We start from the raw sequence: 25,339 nt of genomic DNA, 5'->3' as shown, positions 1-25,339 counted from the left end.
AAAAATTTTATAGAAAATTTTATTCAACATACAACATTTTCCAGCAAAAAAAGGCAATATACAGGAAGAGTTGTTGTACACTGCGGCTACAGAGACAAAATAAAATACTGGAAAAGAATGTAAAATTAAGTGTGAATTGCTGATTCTATCTTTACTGCACTCAAAACTAGACACGCAGCTGGCATTAGCTCCAAAATAAAAGGAAGCAGTCTGGGGACTGAAATAAAACTACACACAATGAATATCAACATCAGTGAAATTCACTTGCAGACTCACCCAATAAAATTAACCTCCAAGTGTTAAATTGTACATGTTCATTAAATATACAATTTAATTTTTTCTTTTTTTCTTTTTTTTCTTTTTTTTTTCCTCCTTTTTATACAAAGTCAACAGCTTACTAAACACTAGTGAGCATGCCCTCTGTGCTAAAAGGCTATTTCTTGTGTTTTCCCCATCTCTTCACATGTTAACTAAATTAATGGTATTTATAATCTTTTCACTTGCTTTTGCCAACTTTTGAGTGTCATTCTATTTGCCAGAAGATGGCATAATAAATTGCAACGGTATTTATCAATGGTTGAAAATTTAATAAAAAGACCCAAATATCTCTTTTTAGGACTCGGGGCATCCACTTGGCAAAACGGGATGCAAAATAGTGACTAAATTAAATGAAAACTAGTTTATTAAAAAAGTTCCTATGCAGCTGGAGGAGACAAAAATCCCGAATAAGTGCCAACAATGTACACAATGAAGTAGAGATTTCTATTTATTGATGATGTGAGTTTTTTGCATTTACAAATGCACAAAAATGTCATTTAAAGTATAACTGAAGGAAATAAATCTGATGTGAGTCTAAACATAAGACTTACTAGCTGCAGTGATGGTGAACACCATACCAGGAAGGGCAGCCAGCCAGCTTATGCCATCTATAAACGTACTACAGACAAATATTTTGCCAATGTCAACTGTTCTACTAAACTCTTCCCTCATTATGCTGACAATTGCCTTGCATTACGTTTACCATAAAATAACTCTCATTGGCATCCAAGCTTTATAAAAACACCTTCATTTTGCTCAAAAAGGGCAGTCAATAGATACAGAGAAGCCAAACTGAACAGCCTCAACAAAATAAAATTAACATCAGCAGCAAATCCTCTTGCTGAAGACTTCAGATATAGTGCACGTGTACCAAAGTTCTACAGTTGTTAAAAAGGTGCACACACACACTTATTTTTGTCCCTTGCCTTGACAATCTGGTTAATTAAGTCAGTTATGGATTTTAATAGCTTTTTCAAGGTAAGTGTAGCGACTTCTCTTTGGGGCTTTATTGAAATGGTCAAGCCCTAGCCATGGCCTTGGATGAGACATGTTGCCTGGAAAAGAAAAGAGAGAAAAACACAATGAAGTTTTAAGACTATATTGGAAAGTTTCCTTTACACGCACTCCTGTGTGCCCTGTTCACAGTTTGTTAGGAATCGCAAGGGACGGAAGAGGACTCCACAACAGTCCTAGAGGCCACAGCCAACAGGGCGGCTTTCCTGACTGCTGCTTTGCTTTCCTTCCAGTAATACATTCTACAGCTGTTTCTGGATCAGGTAGCTGGCTTTTCTCCTCTTCAGTCACTTACAGGAGGTTTACAGCACTGTGTGCTAAAGCAAGAAAACTCCTGTTATAATTCACGGCCACAGGCACATCAAAGTACCAGTGTTCACCAAAGCACTGAGCCTGTTTGAAACAGGGAGGCATCCATCATCTAAATATGACAACCTATAGTACTTGCCATATTATAAGTTATCTCTGCTGTATTAACTTATTCTTATCACCTGGTTCAAGTGGGAATATTTGTTAAATTCATGTAAAATGCAAATAATCATTTTATTAAGAAATCATGTAACTGACCTCTTTATTTTCTGAGGAAAAGAAAAAAATTACTCGTATTTAGATTGTAAACAAAACATACAGATTGTTTTCATTTGTTCAATCCAATATGGTTTTATCTACCACTAGTTTTCATGAAAAAACAGTCTGCGTACTTCTTGCAAATGCGAGAAATTCTCTTTTAAGATGTCCTCAATGCAGAGCATCAAATGTTCTTTGAAGTGAAATGATAAAGGCAGAAACAAAATACCCCCCCAGCAAGAAAAGCACACTCCTCCATTCAAAGCCATCAACCATGCAACCACTAAAGCATAAAACACTTGACCTTTTTGGTTGCCTGCATCTGCATTTTTGGCTATATTTTCTTCAATCAAATTTATTTGTCTTTTTGTTTGACATAATGGTCAATGTCAAACATAAAGGAGAACTGCCAATCTCACTGAGATCATTTGAATGTCTTTTAAAGAAGGAAGTGAAGTCCTACACTGTTAGTGCCAGCACAATCATTGCTAGAGTACACCTCTGTAAAAGCAGAGGGAAACTATTGACACCAGCTATGTCAATCAAGTTAGAGCATCCCAAAGCTTTAGTTCAATCAGTCCAGCATGTTTTAAAATGTGGTATTTGTAGAAACGTGTGAGCCCCATATCTTGACATACTACTTAAATAAGAAGGCATTAGAGCATCATATTAACACCCCATAGGAGAATTTCAGGGGGTGGAATGAATTCTATCAAAGTGGATTATATCATGGGAGCAACTTCCCGTGAAGTCTCAAATGAAAACCCTTTAATCTCACATTCCTACAACTCCTACAAACAGTTCAAGTTCCCCCTTTTCCAAGTTTGCTATGTTCTGTATTTTTGACCTAGTTACCTGGTTAGTCTTTCACGCTGTTTTGGCAATTTGCTTTGCTCAGAAAGTCCGACAGTTTGTTTCAGACTCCTGCCTTCCCCTTCCCACCCCCAGAAAGATGACTCACAGACTCTGCCTGCTCTAAGCACACAAGAGAGAGTTTATCTGTCCATGGAGAAACGTCTGCCTCCGAGTTCATTATCCAGAGACCCCTCACAACTAGTGCAGAAAGAGGTCCCACCAGTGACACACTACTCATGGGTGACTTGTGCAGATGCAGGCATCCAAAGTTTTGGCAAGTCCCCTCATATTCACAGCCATGGGCCATAAACCTGTCTGTGCAACATACCACAACGACAGGACTTTTTGCTAGGTCTAACCCTCTGTGAGTTTTGAAATAAATGGACAGTTACAGGATTTCTTTACAACTGCTACACAAATCCAAAACACAGCTTGGAAAAAAAAAAAAAATAAAAATCAGAGAAAGTCTGGCCCTAGCACAACCTGCCAACAAAAAACAGAGCCCATAATTGTCAGAAAAACAGAACTGCAGAGAGCAAGTTGTCCTCAATCTTGTTTCTACCAAACAGAGCAGCTCACAAAAAGGAACAGCCTGCTAAGTTAAGGGGAAAAACCTCAACGAATTCAAGGCTTTCAACAGAGCGCTGACTGCAGATTCAAAGGTGCCGTTCCCAACTGGAACTCTCAAAAAATTACTGTGGTGGAAGTCCTGAAGGATTAACCTGGTTTCTCCTCTGTGTAAATTCCTCAAAGAATAGAGCTTTAAGTACCAGTGAAGTAAAAACCAAGATGGCAGACCATCCACAGACAATTGCAGAACAGAGCTGCATTTGTACCTTGGTGAATCACCTCTTAGGAAAAGAAAATCCAAACAGGATCCTATTCAGAAATGTAATAGTCTTGTTAGATTCTTCAGATTCATTGAAGATACCAAGAACAAACAAGAAGTATCTTCAATTAATATGATAAGATTCTTATTTTAAGTGTACTGCAAATTATGAGAACGCACCTTAATATTTTTTAGGAATAACATGAACCCATACTCCAATAACAATATGAGAATCACACATACAAGGGAGCACACAGACAATACAGGCAAGGTGCAACTGATGTCATCACCCTCTTCTGTAAACCATGTTATACTGATATTTGACCCATTTGGTTACTCAAATACAAGCTTTTAACTCTAAAGGAAACAGATTCTTTAGTTACTTCTATACCTATACATATTCTCAGACTAAGATACACACTTAACACTGTTAAGTGTGCACATAAGTGTATATAAGTACTCACTTAGTTACTACATACAATGTATTTCATGTACAAAGAACAAACTCCTGCATCCTGAGTTAAGGATGATCACATTATAGCAACTGTCAGAGCAACTTCAGCAGTTCAAAAGAATAGTCAAGTTGTCTAAACTCACCAGGTTGGGGCTCAAAATCTTTCAAGTTCACTTCATACTCATCTTCATTGAGATACTGGTGTCGGCCCATCATTACAATTGCAAATTTAAACTAGGGAAGGAAAAAAACCCCAAACAAAACAAACCCTGGTAAGACACTGCATTAAAATAAAGCCTTCAAGTCTAATTTCATAGTCAAACTTGCAGCTGGTTGTAAGTAGTATTCTTCAGGGTTTGATAAAGGCCAATCCTATTTCAAATCTTCATCAACAACCTGGATAATGGGATAAATGAATGCTCAGGAAATTGTGAGCCTGCATCTGGAGTACTGTGTTCAGGTTCAGGCCCTCCAGGGAAACAGAGATGGCAACAAACTCCAGCAAGTCCAGCAACAGTCCAGTAAGACAGCGAGGGGACTGGAGCCCATGGCATACAAGCAGCTAAGGACAATGGGTTTGTTTAGCCCAAAGAAAAGGTTAACAGGGGCATCCAGTCTTCCACCAACTGAAGGGTGTTACACAGAAAGAGACTCTTCCCAAAGGGCTGCACAGTAGAAGCACAAGAGGCAATCATAACAAGTTGCAAAATGAAAAAATCTCATTACATGTAAGGGGAAATAACTGCCACTAAAGATAGGGGCAACACTCCAAAATACCGTGCTCAGAACACGGCAGAATTCCCATCCTTGGGAGTTCAAATTGCAACTAGGTAAAACCCTGAGCAACCTGACTTAACTTTAAGCTAGTTCCAAGCAGGAACATGAAGTGGGTGGCCTCTAGAGGTCCTGCGCCATCTAAACTTTTCTAGGTTACTTAATGTTTTGCTGGGTATCTCTTGACGCAGGACAGAAATACTACTCCTACACATCCTACCTAATTATTCTCAGAAAAAGCATTAAGTCCAGCATTTGTTCTGTTGATCAAAATCTACACTGATCCCAAACCTTTGGTGTTCAGACATCTTAAAGTAAACTCATTTAGGGCCTACACTCAGCAATACTCTTCCAACTTGCCATTACCTTTTCAAATTCTTTTTCTTGTATGTCCAGCATTGTCTGAATCCGCTTCATAACCTCTCTGAAGTGTTCACCCTAATAATTATAACAAGATTTTTAGTCAAAAAAAAAGTCTAGGAAAAAGATGGATACTATTAATATTTCCTGCTTCAAGCTTTATCAAAATACACTGCCTTAAATGTCTGTTATTTACAAAATTACACAAGTGTCAACATCATCTGCTACAATATGGAATAACAACATAAACCTTTCTATAAATTCAGCAACTTTAAGTACTATTGATTCATCATTAGGCAAACTGTCCCACAAACTGAACAAGTACTGCTAGTGATACGTGCAAGTCAGGTTAAAGTTAAGAAATAATAGTTAGAAATTTAGCAGCAAAATAGGAATTTGGAAAAAAAATTACATATCCTTTCTAAGCATATTACTTTTTAAAACCTCTACACCTGTAACGCTCCCCATCAGTCACTAACTTTTAGTGGTACGTTTCTGCATGCTATGTAAACTGCCCCAAAAGTGATGGATGCCATCAACTTAAAGATCAGCAACACACATCGGTTGTCACAGACAGGGAAATGCAGTGCAAATGGTTTCCACCAGAAATCAACACATAGGTTTTACTCTATGATGATCAAAAATATGGAAATAAAGAGTAAAATTTTATGGGATGCAGAGATGTGGACATATTTCTCATTCCAAGTGTTTCAGGCAGGTAATTTTCATACAGACTAACATACACGAACCAGACAAAGTTTAGAAGCTAAGTGCTAACCGCCCCCAGAAATACAGTTTGATATTAAAAGAATCAGTGTGACATTCAGCTGGAGCCGTATAACATAAAAACTTAAGAATTTAAATTAAGCTTTCAAAATTAGCTTTCACTTTTGTAGTCCAGCCCTAGAAGAAAAAGCACATTAAATTACAGAAGGTATGAAATGAGAAGTCACCTTAGAAAACATTGAAGAAAGCAAACTCATTTTTCATGATCGCCTGTCTCAGTAAGAAGCCAACCAACCACGGCCTAGCCACTTTCGCCAACAAGTTTGCATCGCGACTGCTAAAGTGTTATTAAAAGTAGGACTCTAGCTTTGGTGGGGGTGGGGTGGGTGTTCTGCAGGGGGTTGGGGGGAGGGGGTAGTATTGCTTTGATAGCATTTCAACTCCTTGGCTGAGGCTGAATGCCTACTTTCTAGATACTGCACAGGCTCACTGAAACACTAACCACCTTTATATGCAAAAGAGAACCAAGATGGTAAATGATGTAACTGTAAAAATGCATATTGGGGCAGAACCTTTTATACAAGAGCAGTATTTTTCTGTATACTCTTTAAACTAATCAATTTCTTTGACAGTACTTTACGAAAACATCATCAATATAATCCCATGGGGAGAAAAAAGGAGACATACTGTACCTGGTGTATCCTCAGCAAGAATGGAATTCCAAATGTCCCAAAAACCTCTTTGTGGAAATGTGCCACTGTGATTAGCATCTCGTTTTCTTTATCTATATCTACCTGGTCCAGAGGAATTTCCTAGATCCAGACAAAAAATTATTTAGCAATCAGCTAAAACATCCCCGAAAAGTTACTTATTAAGTAACTAAAAGCATAATTGATATGCTGTTACTGATATCAAACAAGTCTATTTAAAAACAATTAAAACAACCATGCTGTTTGACAGAATCTTTTTACAGGAGTCACTCATCCCTGGCATGACAGCATTTCAGCTTCCTCTACTCAGTAAATACTCTCCTGGCTTTCCCAAATGTTTGTTTGGGGTTTTTTTGGCATGAAATCTATCAGCTGTAGTAGTAGCTGATAGCAATCTCACAGACTACTTCTTGTCTCCTCATTAGAGTTTACACAGGAAACAGTTTTAATTTTTAAATTTCTGATCTTTGAGACAAGTTAACAGATTTGAATGATGGAATATGTAAAAAAAATCACATTATCAAGGACTACAACTTGGCTCAAGAAGCTCAAATTTAACAGAAAAGAAAACAGAGTCTTCTAGAAAACATAAGTTTAGAGTAAGAAAGTGGGTTCTAAGCATTTATATCATGAGACCTCAAACAAACCTTGAAATTGTTGCTAAGGCAGCAAATGTCCTATGGACAAGCCCTTGCCTTCATGTATTGTTATAATAAACATACATAAAAAAATTAAAGAATGAAATCATTACAGGGAAGCAGATGGAACAAAGGAAAAATTTTAGAAGTATTATGTTTAAAAATACATTTATATTATCAAGTAATCTAGCTTGCTGCAAGTATCACAGTACTGAAAAATCAGAAGACACAAAGAGACTCAACACCTGAGAGAGTTTCTTCTCTCAAAGTCAAGTTTTAGAGTTTCTTCAAGGCAGTAATATTTACCTCTATTCGAAACGTTCGACTTGTTGCAGGTGACAAACACTCTAACAGCTCATCTTCCTGATGGACACCGATTATTTTGTAACTTACAATTTCTAGCAGCCTTAAAAATAAACAAACAGGAAAAGCATTTGAAACATTGAATCAAAAAAAAATAATAATAAGAAAAATCAATGCAACATTTCCTTTTCAGACCTTGAGAGGTATTACTGTAGTCAGGTCGTAAACAGATGCTACTACTGTGTTTGTAGAACTCTGAAGTCAGTCTTTAGTTAAAATTAAGTTGTAAAGTTACAAAAAGTTAAATTAATTCTAGCTTATGGCAAAAAAGCCTGTACATGCAATTAGAAGACAAAGGTTTTTAATTTAGATTATTTTTTAAAATCCCTTTAAATGACTTCACTTTTAGCTCTTGAGAAGTTAACAGTATGAAATGCTTTCATTGGAAACAGTTATGAAACTGGGAGGTAACAAATGCAATTGATGAAACCTATGCATCTCAAGGATGTAACTATGAAATACAAAATAAATATTTATACAAAATGCATAGTCATAGTTAATAAGAACACTCTTAAAAATCAAAAGCTTCCAGATTAGCTTTAGAAGAGTATCAAACTGCATTTGTTAATTACAGTTTCCAGAGAATTTAAAATTCTATGGATACTTTTCTGCGTAAAATCCATGTGATCACATAAAAGAAACCCAAATCTTCCAGCTTTACCTTAATTTCCCTGAACCTTTCTCAGAGAGTTCTACAACTTTTTTACATTCTTCTAACAGGTCCCGCACACACCCATGCTTATCTGGATATACTGTTATTTCCTATAAAATTTGAAACAGAGAAATCGTTAGAAAACCTGAAAACGGGAACTATCATATTAAAGCACAGTATACACTGGATTCTTCATCAAAAACCCATCTTTAAAAGACAACAATTACTAAAGTGAAGAACCATGTTTTCTTCAATTTTTTTTTTTGTTAAGAACTGACACAACTTTTTTTAGATTTATTTTTTATGGGACTTTGGTGGCCTGGGTTTTGGGTTTTCTTCTTATTTGGTTGGTTTTTTTACATAAGGTACAGCTTTGTTCTAATTTTGGGTTACTCGGGGACAACAGAGTGTACGAACCATAGTCACAGCCGTGCCAGCTTTGACACAGAAACAGCAGCAGGAGTGTGACAGCCAGACTCAATCACTCACCTCTTCCCTAAACTGGCTATTTAGCCATATGCATTTAAAACTTCTTCTGTTTTCAAAATCAGTTATTTTCATTTTGAGCTTAAGGAAGAAAAGAAAAATACTTTAGGCATACTTTGTAAAGGGCAGAATTATATTTTTTTTTAATTTGCACCAATACAAACAAAAGACTCCTACCTGTTGATAGTAAAGTTTTTTAGGCTGCCTAGGCTTGAAGAACTGCAGAAGATCTCTTAAAGTACCTTCATAATTATGTCTAAGAGGATTACCAGGGCCATCCCTATAACTACACAGGAAAAAAGAAAAACACTAGTATCTCTTTACAATCCATCACTGCTCAATAAATCAAACTATCAAGTACAAATATTTTTATTCCTGGCTTCCAGTTTCACAAAACTGCTAGCACAGCCTAAGCAGCAGCATATTCAGTGCTTAAGTGATGTTAAATACAGGTGAGCCTATGGGAAAGAAATACCATTCCTGTGCGTGGTGACTCTAGGGGCTGTTTACAAGCTCACCTTTAACACTGCGGGGTGGCAGACCTACATTCCTCTGAAACTACTAGTACAGCAGCACATGCTTTATAGATTGTGAAAAGTTAATTTGTGGAGCCATATGACACAGCAGATTCCAGAGTGACCACAGCACTGTAAACTATAAAGAGCTATTCACATTATGACAGTCTCACTGATGATGACGGGAGATACCTATAAGTTAATAAAGAGCAATCTATGCTTACACGAATACAAAAAGATGATATAATTTTTGCACGCACATTAATCCTGCAGCAGATACATATAACTACTAATATGCTGTTTTCTGCTATAGTTCTATACAAACTCAAACCCAGTTTTACACAACTGTGCCTGAGAGCACCATTTTAACCAGAAATGTCCCTTTTAGCAGCTGTGAACTTGTTAGATCATCGTCATCTTCATGAAAACTCATTTACAGCCTGGGGAGGGGGGCATGCGGGGCAATCAGTTAACTAATTCCTGCATTTAAACATGTAAAATTGGCAGAAATCCTGCTTTTATGTGCACTTGTTTCTGCTCTCCTCCATTCTACAAATCTACATTAACTGAAACAGCACTTGCACTAGCTCAGTAATTTGTCCCATACAAGTAAGGCTTTGAAGTAAGTAATGATTTTAGAAATTTAAACAACAGTCCTTTGAAATGCATCTTTTTTCAATGACACTTTCTGGAACTCTTCTAAAATGTGCAATTCTTTGAGGCTATAGAGCTAGCCACCGCAATACTTAAAAACTGTCTACGCAACTTGCTGTGCATGCCAGAATCCTAACATTTTACTGGTAAAAAGTTAACAACCTGAAAACAAGCTACAAAGTAACTGCTACCGATCTGTATTTGGGCTAAGTATTTTAAAGAATAGTTTAGATACAGAACATTAAGGAAATTCATCTTACCCTTGTGATTTGAAAAACTGTAATAGCATTGGATCCGTATTAAGTCTTTGCGCAACTGTCTTTGCAACCTGCAAATAATTTTTTTGTAAGTTCTGAATTATTTCAGACAGTTATGACATCGCTTTACAATGATACAGTCGTTCACTACATGTCAAGAACATTATGTTACTGTAATTCTGAGAGACCCACTACGTCTACCTACTTCCCCAAGGCAAACTAAACTAGTCTATTTAGCTTCTGAACAGTTGACACAAAGCAAAATGTACTAGAAAAAGATAAAAAAAAATTAAAAGGGGGGGGGGGGGGGGGGAAGGTAACTGTTTTATTACAATAAATCACTGTCACTATAAGGCCACAAAATCCACAATAGCTCTACTCCTCTTTTGGGCTTTTTTTGTTTGTATTTGTTGTGTGTTTTTTGTTGGATTTTGTTTGGTTGGTTTTTTTAATTATAGTATTATCGGGGAAATCAGTTAAGACTTGCTGTTTGAAAATTCCTACTGTTCTTTAATTCACTCTAAGGAAGTTAGCTTGCTGGGCAATATCACCACATCATTGCCATCAGTATATTTCATGTCACTGCCTCACAAAAAGCATGGAGATTCTCTCAGTTTTTCCCTTACCACAAAAAAACTATAAAGAATTTACGCTTCAAGTGAAAATGAAATAAGAGAAAGAGAGTTGCCAAAAAGCAGATGATGAGAACAGGATAGCCATCATGCCTGACTTCCACTGTGTATGCAGGTGCTCAAAGTTCCTGCCTTTGGTGACAGAAAATACAACTGCCTGGGTTTAAGTGATCTTTTTGATGCTGACAACAGCAACTGCCGGAGAACTGTAGGGAGCCAAATCTACTCAGGCTCTGAATAGATCAGATCAACTTTAGTTTTCGTTGTCCAGTTTTCCTCTTCTAAACACCCCCAGTCACCCTTCATGAATAACAGGTTTGATCTGTTTGTGCCACTGAGCATTAAACAGCATTGTGTGAATAAAGCAATACAGTTTGGTCTACAAAATAAATATTATTGGTGATACTACAAGCAGAAAATAGGCATCACTAGATCCCCAAGGTATTTTCCTTTTAACAGCTAAGTTGAGTAAGTTTTACATGTCACTTAGAAAGCAAATGCATAATTTGATTAGAATATAAATTTCCCTGACAAGAGCAGAATGGCATATCAAGAAAGAATCCTATTGTCAGATTAACTCATCATTAATAAGACTGGGAGTTCTCAGAGCAATTTTTTCTCACAAGCAGTAGTGCTTCCTTAAATTTGTCATTATCACAATGCAAAAAGTGCACAAGAATATATCTACTCTTTTCTAAAAGTACGTACAATGCACTTGTGAACTAGTGCAAAAATTACTTTCAGTACAAGGAAACAAAAGCAGAGAAACGAATGGGACACATACCTGAAAGTAATTCATCCTATTGGATAAAGTAACAACAAAGCCTGGGTCATTGGGGATGGTTTTATCACAGAAAATGACATCCACACGATGATAGAGGTCTCGGAAGTATTCTTTAGCTGTTGGTAGCTCACTGTTATCATTTTCTGGGTCATCCCTACAAAAGCAAACAAACGATAATACCATTACATACCACGTTGTTACACATACAAGCAGTCAGGGCTTTTTAAAATGTTCTACAGTAAGTCAGCAACAGTTGAGAGAAACAGAAATAAAGTTCAGAAACCTTTTTAAAGAGCCATCACTTGTACACAGTAGAACTACAGAGTCAGTAGTGACCCACACCCCCGAGTATTTCTGTGCAGCGCAAGGGCAAATGCGCTCACCCCCTGCGCTCGCTCACTCGGTAATCTGGCAATATTCTGAATCCAGCTGTTTCACAGCAGCATTCCAGCAGTAGTCATCCCTCCCTCCCACCCCATTACTGCACGACTGTATTAACGCTGCCACAGCTTTCCATATACTCCTGTATCAATTGCTTTGCAGAGAGGCCAGATGTACAACAGCACTCCTTGAACCACAGAAGCAAAACAGTTGGCACAGACGCTGGTCTGGGTCACTACTGCCTGGTACCCCTAACTTCTCAGCAGAGAAATAGCACCAGGGTACAAGCTGTGCACTTACCCAGGAGTCAGCAGCCAGCCAAAGGTGCATAACACCAACTGGGTCAACAGGGAATGCGAGTTCCAAGGCATGACATGAGAAATACATTCATCTCACATAATCTGGGGTAAGAGTGCTGAAGATAGACTAGCTGGCTTCCACCCACTGTCAGCCCATGGAGAGAAACAGAGCAACACAGTTGGGTGTGACCATCAGGAGTGAGAGCATAGAAATGCTGATTTATAGCCCTGACAAGCTTATGAAAGATCCCTTTAATGGATACAAGATGCAGGAGTTCTCCTTTTGCCTTGGAGAAAACTCCAGTTGAAGCACCAGTACACCTATGAGTTGCGTATGCTCAGGCAAACCGAGAGCATCTCATCACCACAGACCAAATAAGAAACATACTGTGAGCATGAGTAAAAGGGAAAAAAAAAAAAAGAGAAAAAAAGGGAAGGCAGTTTAATTCTAGGCTGAAAGGAGCTCCACGCCAAGAGCCTTGTACAGTGGTAATGGTACAGAGCTCAAGATGTGAAATGTTGGTAGGCTCTTCAGAGTGAGTTACAGTGGCTCCAGGTAAAAAGCTGCAGAACTCAGATGCATTGCTGAACCACACCCTTTGATAATATTAAGACCTATTTTAGGTTATTAGTTTTCTCAACTAGGGTGAAACCTTCTTGTCCTTAAATAATGTGGCATGTGATAATTAAAACGCTAACAGAATTTTTTCATTTCCCCTTTGAATAAACAAATGAGAACTGCTGAGGAACATGCCTACTGTTGGAAAATTATACTTTGCTCTTGTTAAAATGCTTAATTAAAGGAAGTTCTGCATTCAAAGTGAATCAGGTGATTTAATTGCAAAGATAAGCTGTGCCCTTTAAAATACATACTTCTGAAACACTATGATGTCACCATCCATGAGTTCATCAAGAGCTTTATCAAGAGATACATCATAGTCTTGAATCCTTTCTGTTAAATTGGGTTTAACTTCCTGCAATAAAGAACAAAAAATTGTTGATCACAGAATAACAAAAGACAAAAATAAAGGTCATGATAGTGAAGAAATCATCAGGTAAGGTAACTTCTATCTTCAACTGAAACAAATGGTAGATAGGCAAATTAAATGTATTGTTAGCTAAGGCCCAGATACATCTAATTGCTATTGATAAAGCTGGCTGCTCATTTTTACCATTGAAATCTCACTCAAGTTATCTTCATTTTCAAAAGTATTTCAGCATTCAGCATTATCTTGTTAGCATATAAAAGTTTTTCAAAATTCAGAGATTAATGTTCTACTGATAGAGCTTCCAAGGAAGGTTGGAGAACACCGATTCACTCGCTTATTTTAATAGTGCAGAACTTTTGTACAGCAATTTACTTGTCTTTTTTAATAAAAAAAACCCCACTAAAGAAACACCAAAACCCTATTCAAGATGCATATATTGTAAAATATCTATATGCATGTTACGTATTCATAGTTGAAGGTTGACCTCTTGGGATAAAAGCACCTGTCTAAACAAACTGGAATCAAACTGCAACCCTGACCTGCAGAGTACAGTACCTGGTGGTTCTGCTCTTTAGGATGCAAGTGTGCGCGCTCCCCTGCAAGCACCAGAGAGAGCAGCATGACTGCTAACAAAAATCATAATAAAAAACGCAATTCCTTGCTCTTACTATAGCAAAGACTTTGCCTTGGCAAGATCTGCATCTTCAGCACTCAATAAACACAGCAGTTATAAAGATTCACAGTTGCTGTATTTGGGCAGAAACAGGTTAGCAGAAAAAGTATTTTATTTGCTGACTTCTAACTTATGGAAGGAAGGAGAAGATGCAACATTTTCTCAACTCTGCTGTTCAAGAAGGACACTGAAAATACAATGGCCAATAATATCAGCATCATTAGTTCCTTTAATGCTGTGGGCTCAGAGGACATGCACAGATCTAGCAGAGTAGAGCTGCCCATGTAGGACTTCATGTAGAGATATTTTGTATTTAAAGCCTCACACTTCTAGCTGTATGATTTAAAACTATCTGCTGCTACTCTCTTGTGGCACTGCAGACTTCAGACCTACAGGTTACAGAGCGCTTATGATTTATAAATTTAAAATTCATCAGTTACCATTGTTATGAGCAACCTTTTTTTAACCAATAAAGCTTCTTTTTCTTTAGTTGTAACACATAAAAGAAAAAAATGTTACAAAAAGTCTATCAATGCAAACCTCATAGAGGATAAGGTTAGTTTCTTGTGGAAATCCTGCTCTCTCACACATAACTGGAAGCAAGTCACCTGTTGGAAAAGAAAAGGAACATGAAACATGTTGCAATTTAACTGCTCGTGAGACCTCCTGCAAGAAGGAGAGAACCTATTTTTCTATCTTGGATAAAGAGTTTTTAAATGCCTAAGAAAGACAGCCTTTCAGGTTTAAGCTTCCCTTATTGACACAGAGAGACAGACTTTTAAGATTTCCTTCCACTTCATCTGAACAAAACCAACAAAAGTAAGTGCCAGGCCATCCAAGATCAAAGTGATTGATGAAATAACACTGTTCCTTCCCCAGAGAAAAAAATTCATCTCTTTAAAAAACAAACAAACAAACACACACACAAACACAGCTAAAATACAAAATTAGAAAGCATGTACGAGTCAACAAAATGAGAAATCTAGGTATTTTTACTCAGTGGACATTTGATGAATTCTTTAAATGGACCCATATGAAAACCAAAGCTCACGCCCAATTCAGTCCGAGCAGATGCTCTCAGGCTATCATAGTGAAAAGGTGTAGAGAAGTTATTTTAAAAGCTATAGCAAAAGCACACTCCACAAAAAACAACTTGAAATAGAAGGAAAAAACCAAACTGGAGAGCAATATCAAATCACAAAGCTTTACAGCAAGTCTAAAACAGCTGTTTATGTGCAGCAACACCTGGTGAATACAGCAAACCTGTAGCAGAAAAAAAACCCTGACAGCCAACAGTGTATTAAGACAATACTCTCAGCCTTGCAGAGTTTTACTGACACAACATGGGGAAGAAAGCTAACAAGTGTTGGAAGAAATGAGAATTTCCTCCTGTGGCCTACACCTTTGATTTCACTGATAAAACTAATACAAAAAAAAAAGCAATCTATTGTCTTTAAAAAAAAATTAATTATAACAATGAAATCTAATTTTAGAACTCACGTATTTTACAGGATATAGGTGTATAGATATGTCCACAATAATTCAAACTCCGAGTCTTCGGATCATACATCTTCAGAAACAACATTACATCATCTATGAATCAAGAAACAAGATTTATTTTTAATTAAGGTTTATTTGAGTATGTTGGGGGTAGGGGGGGTCACCTAGCCATTTTTCTTTAAACAGTAACAATGACGTGTCTGATTTATTATTTTCATTACTGCCTTTAAAATTCTTAAATGCTGAATTTTTGTAAATCTTTCTATAAAAAAAAAAATTGTTCAGTGATTCTAAAAACACATGAAACCTCTTACACTTGAAGAGGAGAAATGAGGGGGGGAATGCATTAGAAAACCTAATTTCAGCACTGGAGTTTGATGGGTACATCAATGTCATCATTGAAAAAAGGACTGCACAATATTTTCTGAGATATATCCAAAGTAAAAGTATTTTGTGTTCCCTCAAGTTTTAGCAAATATGCTTACGATCTTTATCGAACTTGGGTAATGTTGCTCCAGTAGCAGCCATCTCTGGATCTACTGTTTCCAAAAATATTGTCCATGGATTTTCATTGTCACTGAGCTCAATCATCTATGTAGAAAGATGAGGAAGAAGAAAAAAAAGTCTCTGGAGAATATAATATAACTTGATATCTGCATTTTCATCGGATATAAGAACTTCATGACATTCTATGAGTGGGAGAATTATTTTTTTAATTGCATTAACAAGAAATTTAATAAAATTTATTAAGAGAAAAATGACAGATATAAAAACATCAAAAAGGTTTTAATGAAGCACAAATTACAGTTTTTATTTTAAAAAAGACCTATTTATTTTTCATTTCAAAAAATACACCTACCTTTATTATGGCAAGAAAATCACTTTAGAAGTAACATGACAGTGAAACCAATCAGTTCTCTGTGGTATTTAAGACACAATGTTTTGCATTTTACACAATTGAATCCAGAGTTTCTATCCAAATATTGGAGGACTCAGAAAGACATTTCTGTTTGAAATCTAACATAAAAATCATGATCATGCTTTTTTTCATGGAAGAAAAAACATGTACCACACTCCTACCTCCTATCCAAATCAATCCACTCAATTTCAAGTTCTCAAGTATCAAACTTTACCAGATAGAGGTTAAACTAAAACCCTGAAAGATCTGATGTCCAAAACTTATAGAATCTTAAGAAAGAACTAAAAATTATGGGTGACATACAGAAATAATGTCATCTATCAATTAATATTTACCGTTTTATTGCCATCTGCTTCATTATCTAGCATTGCAGGTCTTTTTGTTCCATTACTTCTAGCTTGCATTGGCCATAATCTGATTTGATCCTGGGGAAATCCCTAAAATAAATAAAATTCATGAGACGAAACAAACAAAAGGATGGCTAGATACTTCTATTAAACCCAAACAGATCTTCTATTTTAAAAGGTCTAAATTATGACTGTTGCTGACACCTGGAGAAAATAAAACTATGAAGCAACCATATGTCATCAAATAAACACATACAGATACTCTCAGCTACAGAAAACTTACCATCGTTTGAGAGAGATTTTGAACAAATTCTGTAAGTGTGGAGTTTTTTAATACTTTGAAAACAGTATACTTCACTTTTTCTTCATCATACATATCATTGCCTTGGTGTCCACAGAACTGATCCTCTGCCACTATCTGAAAAATTACATTTAAATGTTACTATTCATATTAACTCAGCTGCACAATGTAATACCTTCTCACGATGCTTTACGATGCGACATACTGGCTCTCTGGATAGTGGCACACTGCTAACACTATTCGTGTTCTCATGAAGAAAATTGGCAAGTGTACAGATTATAATGAAATTTTTAAATTGTGATTGATAGGCAAATCAGTGTGAGTAATTAAAACACACTAATTCTTACAAATCCTGCACAATTACAAACCAGTTGTGCTTAGATCCCAATCTTGGTAACATGTCCCCTAACAATCTTGGCACTTAGAAAACAGGCTAATAATTATTTTACCGGTGTAATGCAAGGAGGCTGGCCTAAAATGTCTCCTGTACCTCCCACTGCTCCCATGCATTCTTTGGTGACAGAACGACAAATGGTGCAACTCTGCCGTCTCTCCACTGAGAACAGCTCTACTGTAAATGCAATGGAGAACAAGCTAAACCTCACCGACATCTCTACTTATGAGCACCAGAAAGAAGATGCAAGGAAACGTGAAGGAAAGTGGAAAATGGGTTCCATCTTCTTGTGCCAGATGGGCTCTGGAAAGAGCCATAAACAGGGTTCCTTAAGGCAATTCATAACAATCTAGTCCATCTGGCTTTTCCAAAAAGATAATTGCAAATATAAGCACTCTCTCCTTCTGCTTCTACTTGACGAGCTCAGTTTGGCAGTAGTCCAGGCTTGCAGCCTATGTCTAGATATATCCTAATTCTAGAAAATAATTCCTGAAGGAGGTAAAAGTGTGGTGACAGGGCAGCCATTTAAAATAACCTGGTCCTTTTCCTTCCACCTGAACTATTTTTACTTGCAAGCATATAACTTCTAGAGAAAACAGAAGTGTCTACAACATACAGTACTGCTTGTTTCATTAGGATGCATTGCATGCGTAAAGATACTTCCAAGCACTAAAATAGTAATTTCACTTCAAACACTACTTCTGAACACAAATTTTTTTAAAAATAATAAATTAAATCAAGGTTTGTCTTGGGTGACTCAACATTCTGAATTTTTAATAAGGTAGTTGCAACTTGATCAGTTTCAAATGCTGACCTGCACTTGCATATAGAGGTGAGCTTCCTGCCTCTCCTTCCTCTTCTGAGCTTCTATCCTTTTCTCTTCTTGTAGCCTTTCTACAAGTTGTTGAGGGATATCGTGGTCCGTGACAGGCTGCAAAACTTCACCTGCAAAGCAGATTTTGTGATGCCACTTCAAGATTTACATCAAACAGGGTTTTCTTCATACACACTTTAATTTCCTCTGATTTGAAGTCAAACCCAGCCTTTTTTATCTTTTAATTAAAAACACGGTTTGATATCATCACATTCTGGCAAAAGAGGCATTTTCTATCCCAAGCCAAAATGCACTACTTCCATGAAATATGTATCATAGACTTCTGAATTAAATATTCCTTTCAAGATTAAAAAAAATAATATTTACCACCACTGAACATTTTTTTAGTATACATATATCTACACACTCATAATCAATGGGATTTAGTTTCCACCACTGAAATTAGTTCACCGATTTCTCCATGCTATAAAACAATCGAGGTTGAAGCTCTTTGCAGATACAGTCTTGCTTTACTGTGCTAAGACAACGCTAGACCAGCACGTACTTTCCAAAAGTGAGAGAAAGGCTGGCTGATCACACATAATCTATAAATTCCAACTACTACTAACAAAGCCCCTTTGTATAGGAAGACTGCCAATGCCAAAGGTCGGATGTAAACTATAGCCCTAAATCCCTGTATGTAATCTACTTCAGAACGCACGCACAGTATACATACTTAATTTCGATTCCCTGATGTAAACCAACATGTACGCATTCGTACAGTGCCGCACAGATAAGTCGTCATCATGACCTCCATAGTTGTGTTCAATCGCTTCCTCCTTTGTACATCTTGATACAACGTCGTCATCAAATTTACACCACTAGAGAGAAAATTTTATATAAATATAATTTTACACATAAAAACATGTTCTTGAATTATAAATTAATCCTATTTCTGGTACGTCTTTCAGCTCTTTCAAGTAACTAAAATTGCTCTTTCAGCAGCACAAGTTTAAAACAAATAATTTAGTTCAGTATAATTTCTGCTGCCTGCTGCTTGCACTCAGCATAAGGAAGGCCAAAAATACCAAACCTTTACTGAAATATTTGAACATTTCACACTGCATTTCAAAAACTCAATAATTATTCAGAGAACTTTCTTAAGACTGTTGTTCCAATAGCTAACATTTGAGTCAGAAAATTTACTTTATTTGTTGTAAAATAAAAGAAAAAGCAGTGATGCACAAGATATCTAGTCATTATTTGTACATTTAATTTACAGCAAATTTTTAATTAAAACAATAAAGCCAAATAGCAACACATTCACAGCAAAATCTGACTTCTACTTTTACTGTGGAGAGTCATGTATACACAAAACTGATCGACTCCAGGGAAGAGGCACCTGACCTACAAACGTCTGATCTGATCAAGTCACCTAAACCTCTAACAGTGGGACGCGTGCAAAGATACTGAACTTCTGAGTTACAGAAACATTTGAAATGTTCTTATTTGTTTCAGCATAAAGTCAGCCTAAAAAAAATGCTGAATAAAATCTGATTGTAGTCAAACTTCAACACATACATACACACAACTGAAAGGATTCCCTTAGTTAAAAAGTCTTTTGCCGAAAGCCAATAGCAAAGATGAAGCTGCTCCTCTTAAAGTGACTAATGCTTCCAAAGGCATGCTCCTCCCTACAGAACAAAACCTAACACAATGGGTGCAGGTTTTTCTTTCTGTAAATACACAGTAAGTTTCCCAAATACATCAGAATAGGCACAAAATGAAAGCCTATCAAGCTAAAAACTACATGGAGATGTCAAATCCCTGTGTGATGAATTAAGTGTGCCAGCAAGCTCTTCTGTTAGAGAACAAAAATTGCAAAGATTTGCCCATTATGAAAACTGCAAGTATATATTTGCAAAAACAGAAATACGTTTAGCTGCTTTTCAATACTCACTTTGCCATCCCCCTTTGGATTTAAGTAAACAACATAATGTCCACCATGGTTATCTCCACTGTGTACTAGAACTGCATGAAGAATGTAATTCGCAGGATCTTTAGGATCTGTTTTTTGCAAAAATTCATCTAGTGGCAACTGTTCAGGAAACTCAAACCTAGTTTTGAAAAGAGTTAAGACAGTTGTATTTGTAGTTAAGACAGACACAGGGTATTATGCAGGTCATCAGTACTTACTCCTAAAGCATGTTACAAAAATTGAACACGAGACTGTTACAACGCCTTTTCTAGCCAGGATATACTGCATACAGTGGCAGGTTTTATACTGTTTTAATACAGAATAAAGATAATATACATAAGCACCTCTGAAAAAGTATGCCCTCAGTAACAAGGGGAAGGGCACTTTAACTGAAATAGTGCTATTCTGGATTCACTGTCAGGGGGAATGCTCAAAACCTGTTATTTTCTAGTACATAAATACAGCTTTTCTAGCACAGGTATCACTGCACTGGAACATCATTTTGAAACGTCTTTCACTGATGCAGTCTCACCTTCTGGGTAAGACTAAAATTGTTTCAATACAGATTTCATTTTCAACCAACAAAGTATCACCTAGAGAAATTATCAGCCTCTACTTACAGTGAGTGGGCATGGAAATAGATGGAGGGAAAGCAGAGGACTACTTACTCATGCTGCTTACTCTTGTGGCAGCCTATGGGAATATACCAACTTTCCACCCATGGCACAAAATGTTCCACAAAGTCTTGAAAGACACATTCACTTGTTTCGTATTCAGAACAACAGCTACAAATGCCTATTTACGTATTTGATTTGTCATTCAGAAGCCTAACACTCAATTAGTGCACCTTTTGGGGACCTCCACCATATGTGGATGTGCACACATCTTCCTCTTGGAATTGAGTCAAAAATAATTAAAAAAAAATTTTTTTGTAAAATATGTCCATAGATCCACATTCTACAATTCAAAAAAAAAAAAAAAAAAAAAACAAACCACAAACAGAACAAACCCCCCAAAAACCAACCATCACCAAAAAACTTACCTATCATTTATCTTGATGTTTTGGTCAGTCTGAGGATCATACATAAATCTCATGAGCTGTAGGTGTAATACTGGTGGCAATGTTAGGAACTTCACACCTTTCTCTGCCTCCTAGACATTTTAAAGGAAATAAAGGGTTGAAATTGCAAGATTTTTAACAGCTCAAAATACTCTTCCTATGGACTTTCATTTTATAGGCTTGACAATACAATGGGCATCAAAGAATGGTTCAAAACTTGGGTGGAACTTAATCTTCATGCTGCACCAACCTTCCCATAAGCTACTCCAATAACACACTTCATTTAAATTTAGGCCATTCATACAAACCCAAGTGAACACCTCACTGCTTTAAGAGCAAGTTACCTGTATAAGTAAAATCAAAAGAAAATACAGAGGCAAAAACTTGTTTCAGATCAAGTAAGAATTTCATGTTCATTGTATCCTGCCAACAAGTATTTGGCTTCTATGCCCTATATTCCTAAAAACAGCTAAAGAATATACAGAACATTACTAACAGAACCTGGTATATGGAAGCTGCAGAAGCAAGCTGTAGTAAACCAACATTTTTTTATAAACTACTCCAGCTTCCTACGGTGGGTGCAGCAAAGTGCAGCTGAGAAGCTCAGAAAAAATGTACACACACATAAATGTTTAAAATTCCATGGGTTCACTTGGTGTTCTTGTTGATGATACAAAAATGACCTAAAGTTACTTTTAGAGCTATGCCACTTTTTTACTAGACATATAGAAGAACAGACTACTCCTGGAGGAAGAACTTCTCAGTCTTGAGAAGTGGACAAGTTAACCATTCCAGTCACTAAAACACTTACAGGTATAAAAGTAAAACTCAGTGCCCCTTAGATTGTTTTAAAATCCAAGCTCCATCTTAAAAGAGACCTAGCAGCAATTAAGAGGAGCTATGTAAAAAGCTTGTCTGAGGAGAAAAATCACCAAAATCAGCTGATATAACCTGGAATGGGGTTTGCAACATTTTCTGACTACTACGGCTTAAAGGTTTTTTATCGAGGACACAGAAATAAAATTTAAAAGCCAATTATAAAAAGAAAAATACCTGCAAGCCATGTTCTCCTGCATCGTACTTGTTATCACCATCCAACTGTTCCACTGCAACGTAGTCAATGAAGGACTCAAAAACTAAATTAAAAAAAGATTTGGGATTTGTAGGGAAGGAGGAAGAAAAAAAATGTAAGTTTACTCTAGGCCTGGGGGCTTAAAAATGTATTAATCAAACAGCATATTAAGACATGAGAGTAGGAGAGTTTGCGTTTAAATATCTCTGCCTTTATTTTAAAGTTTTATATTGCTTAAGAACGTCAAGAAATCCACCAAATTGAGGCACACATAGAAATATCAACAGATTTTAAAATCCCATAGTTAACAACTGTCTGCCAAACCTCCTATTCTCACTTTGCAACTTTTAAGTATCAAGCTAGATGATTCTGTTTGCCCGACTGTTACAATCCCTCTTTTGTGTCTTGTATGCCAAGTACTCGGTAAACTGATGACAAGGGACCACTGTTGCGCTGCTGTATTTAGATCATTCTTTTTAGTTGCTTATTACTGGGGTCAAGTCTAACTAAGAATCTGTTTCCTCCAAGTTCATCTTCAGATATAAATATAACCTATTGTCACAACACTATTGTTATCACCAAGGCACAGCATGCACTATTACAACACCAGAAAAGTTCCTAAAATTCATAGATCTTTACAAAAAGATAGCAGTGAGAGAATTAGGGACGAAGGAGTAGGGAAGGGAAAACAGATAATGTAACCGAAAACATTTTCTGCAGAAAATGTTTTCAATCAGGTGTCTTAAAGCAAGGATATTTCAAAGCGCTGTGCAGCAACAAACCCATGTGCAATCAACAGGCACTGAAGTTGCCCTACACACTGATGTATTTGACTGGTGTATATCACAATGTATCACTTACTGTTTTTCTTTCCCTTTATACTTAGCTGGATGTCATAATAGTCTTCTATTCGTTCAGATCGATAATCTACGTGTTTGCATTGGATATAAGACTGTCAACAGAAACCAAAACACAGAATTTCAATGTATAAAAGTAACAGTTTAATTAAATTATTAAAAAAAAAAAGCCAACCAACAAACAAACAAACAGATGAAATACATACCACCATTTTCCCTCTGAACAGTTTAGGAATAGTGCCTTCTACACATGTGCCTTTCATTTTATTTTCCACATTATCAAGCAGCTGAAAGAAAATATAGTTTTTACACAGGGTAAACTTGCAGGTTTTTAATTTATTCATCACACAGATGACTACTTCACTGATTAAATCCTAAATCACTTGCATAAAAACAAACTGTTAGTCTATTGATATTGGCATCTTCTTTCTAGTCCTTTAAACCCTCCTCTTCCCCCTAAAAACTGCACTGAGGACTACTCCAGCTACATTCCTCCGAGTCTGCAAAACCTCATAAATGTAACAATGCATTTGCATCTTCAAAACTGCATTTCTCTCCATGGCTATATAAGGACCACTAGCATACATTCCATCTATTTTCAACCTCCTCTATCCTTTAGAAATTCCTCACCCGCAAAAGGGCACAAACAATGCCATTCTTAAAAAAAGAGAAATACACCAAGCCAAAAACTGTCTTAGAGACCTAATTCAAATTAATTAGTACACCAATATTACTACGACTGTTACTGAATTTTATTATATTTACACCACATCAAGAGACGACATTATGCATCAGAGATCAGTAAAAAATAGTAAATACATACCACTCGACACAATTCCTGGACATCATGTTGCATGAAGCTGTCTAAAGTTTCCCACCTTTAAATGCAAATTAATATAAAAATCACTGTCGTATGAAGAAAACTTACAGCTTAAAAGACATTTTTGTGATTTCTTTGCAGATCAAGAATTTAATACCTAACAAGATGTAAAGACTTGAGATTTAGTACTGGCTGATGCACAGGTTTTTTCAGTTCTGTAGCATTTACTTAGCAGGAAGAAGGGACAGTGAACTTGTGGGACATCTTGGCAGCCGTTCTGTGCCCACCTGCCTTCTCTCTTTGTGGATCTGGGTGTGGGGACTGGGAAGGCAGCCGGAGAGGCCAGGGCCAGGCTGTGGCTAGCAGACGAAATCTTCCAGTCTACAACCTAGTCTCAGTTCATGTCAAAAAAAAAAAAAAACCCACAAAAAAAACCCAACAAAAACAAAAACACAAAACCACCAAACCCCATCCCCCTATAAAAAGCTCTTAAGAAAAAAGCCCTGGGAGCAATTCAGTGCTGTCAGAATCGTTTCCGCAGTATGCTTCTAGCTGCCTCTTCTGAGGGCCCTTCAGGTGCAGTCAAGTAGCGATGGGGGATTTCAGCACATGAAAGGAAGTAAATGGATTTATAGGAAATACTGGCTCCTTTGTGCTCATCTAAATAGTTAATCCTGGACACACAGAAACTCCAAGGATCCATCCAGCTTCCTGAACTGCCCATGTATAAACACACTCATGTGAAGGAGGGGTGAGAGCAAGTCTCTAAATGCCTCGTGCCAATGTGGCACACTGCAACAAGGGTGTTCAGCACTACTGCCTTCAATAAAAAAAGCAGCATAAAGTGCTTTTAGTTTTGGCATGAACTACTTCCTTCTATGAACTCTACCTTAAACTCAAGAATGCTTTTTAAGTCTCTGACAACTCTTTTTCTAACAGCCATCTCTCGCAGCTGTATGAAATAAGCTGCATTTACTGTAGGCTGTAGCTTCAGCATGAGGTTCAACCCTGGCCCTTGAAGCCACAAGGGGTGATCAGAAGCAATGACAACCTTATCTCCTCCTCCCACTCCTCTCAGGGACTCACTGCCACTGTCACATGGGCAGCATACTACTCCCAACAGTGTGCCAAAACAACTGGGGGGGGGCGGTCCACACTTAAACAAGCTGCACGAAGTGACCTGTTGGATAATTAAGAATGCAAAGTAACCTCCTGACTCCCTAGGCTTTAAACACTAGCCAGCTTAAAGGACAAAATCAAGGAAAAAGGTTACATACTAATATTAAGATAAAAAAGGGCTCCCTAACAGTAGCATCACTTTACACTGAAAGAAGCCAAACTTCGAAA

The 25,339-nt window shown here is 37.0% G+C and overlaps 1 protein-coding gene across 2 annotated transcripts in view; it reads right to left on the bottom strand.

The window, feature by feature from the left end:
* Position 1: 1 nt before the first annotated feature.
* USP7 (ubiquitin specific peptidase 7) overlaps positions 2 to 25,339 on the bottom strand; it is a 75,688-nt gene continuing 50,350 nt past the window's right edge. For both annotated transcript variants that reach the window (XM_013304674.3, XM_005244117.4), the window contains 24 exons: positions 23,996 to 24,050; positions 23,379 to 23,459; positions 23,177 to 23,267; positions 22,297 to 22,379; positions 21,226 to 21,335; positions 20,166 to 20,322; positions 18,942 to 19,086; positions 18,206 to 18,336; positions 16,980 to 17,114; positions 16,685 to 16,786; positions 15,916 to 16,021; positions 15,431 to 15,523; positions 14,471 to 14,538; positions 13,142 to 13,242; positions 11,589 to 11,742; positions 10,176 to 10,243; positions 8,924 to 9,032; positions 8,750 to 8,827; positions 8,270 to 8,370; positions 7,552 to 7,651; positions 6,590 to 6,709; positions 5,178 to 5,249; positions 4,181 to 4,271; positions 2 to 1,373 (listed from right to left, as the gene is read on the bottom strand). In XM_013304674.3, the coding sequence (XP_013160128.1) occupies positions 1,267 to 1,373; positions 4,181 to 4,271; positions 5,178 to 5,249; positions 6,590 to 6,709; positions 7,552 to 7,651; positions 8,270 to 8,370; positions 8,750 to 8,827; positions 8,924 to 9,032; positions 10,176 to 10,243; positions 11,589 to 11,742; positions 13,142 to 13,242; positions 14,471 to 14,538; positions 15,431 to 15,523; positions 15,916 to 16,021; positions 16,685 to 16,786; positions 16,980 to 17,114; positions 18,206 to 18,336; positions 18,942 to 19,086; positions 20,166 to 20,322; positions 21,226 to 21,335; positions 22,297 to 22,379; positions 23,177 to 23,267; positions 23,379 to 23,459; positions 23,996 to 24,050 (2,458 nt within the window). In that variant the 3' untranslated portion in view covers positions 2 to 1,266. The remainder of the gene's footprint in view (positions 1,374 to 4,180; positions 4,272 to 5,177; positions 5,250 to 6,589; positions 6,710 to 7,551; positions 7,652 to 8,269; positions 8,371 to 8,749; positions 8,828 to 8,923; positions 9,033 to 10,175; positions 10,244 to 11,588; positions 11,743 to 13,141; positions 13,243 to 14,470; positions 14,539 to 15,430; positions 15,524 to 15,915; positions 16,022 to 16,684; positions 16,787 to 16,979; positions 17,115 to 18,205; positions 18,337 to 18,941; positions 19,087 to 20,165; positions 20,323 to 21,225; positions 21,336 to 22,296; positions 22,380 to 23,176; positions 23,268 to 23,378; positions 23,460 to 23,995; positions 24,051 to 25,339) is intronic.

The sequence above is a fragment of the Falco peregrinus genome, chromosome 5 (genome assembly GCF_023634155.1).
Source record: "Falco peregrinus isolate bFalPer1 chromosome 5, bFalPer1.pri, whole genome shotgun sequence".
NCBI classification, from domain to species: domain Eukaryota; kingdom Metazoa; phylum Chordata; class Aves; order Falconiformes; family Falconidae; genus Falco; species Falco peregrinus.
The sequence above is the reverse complement of the archived record's forward strand: the minus strand, read 5'-3'. Positions and strand labels throughout refer to the sequence as shown.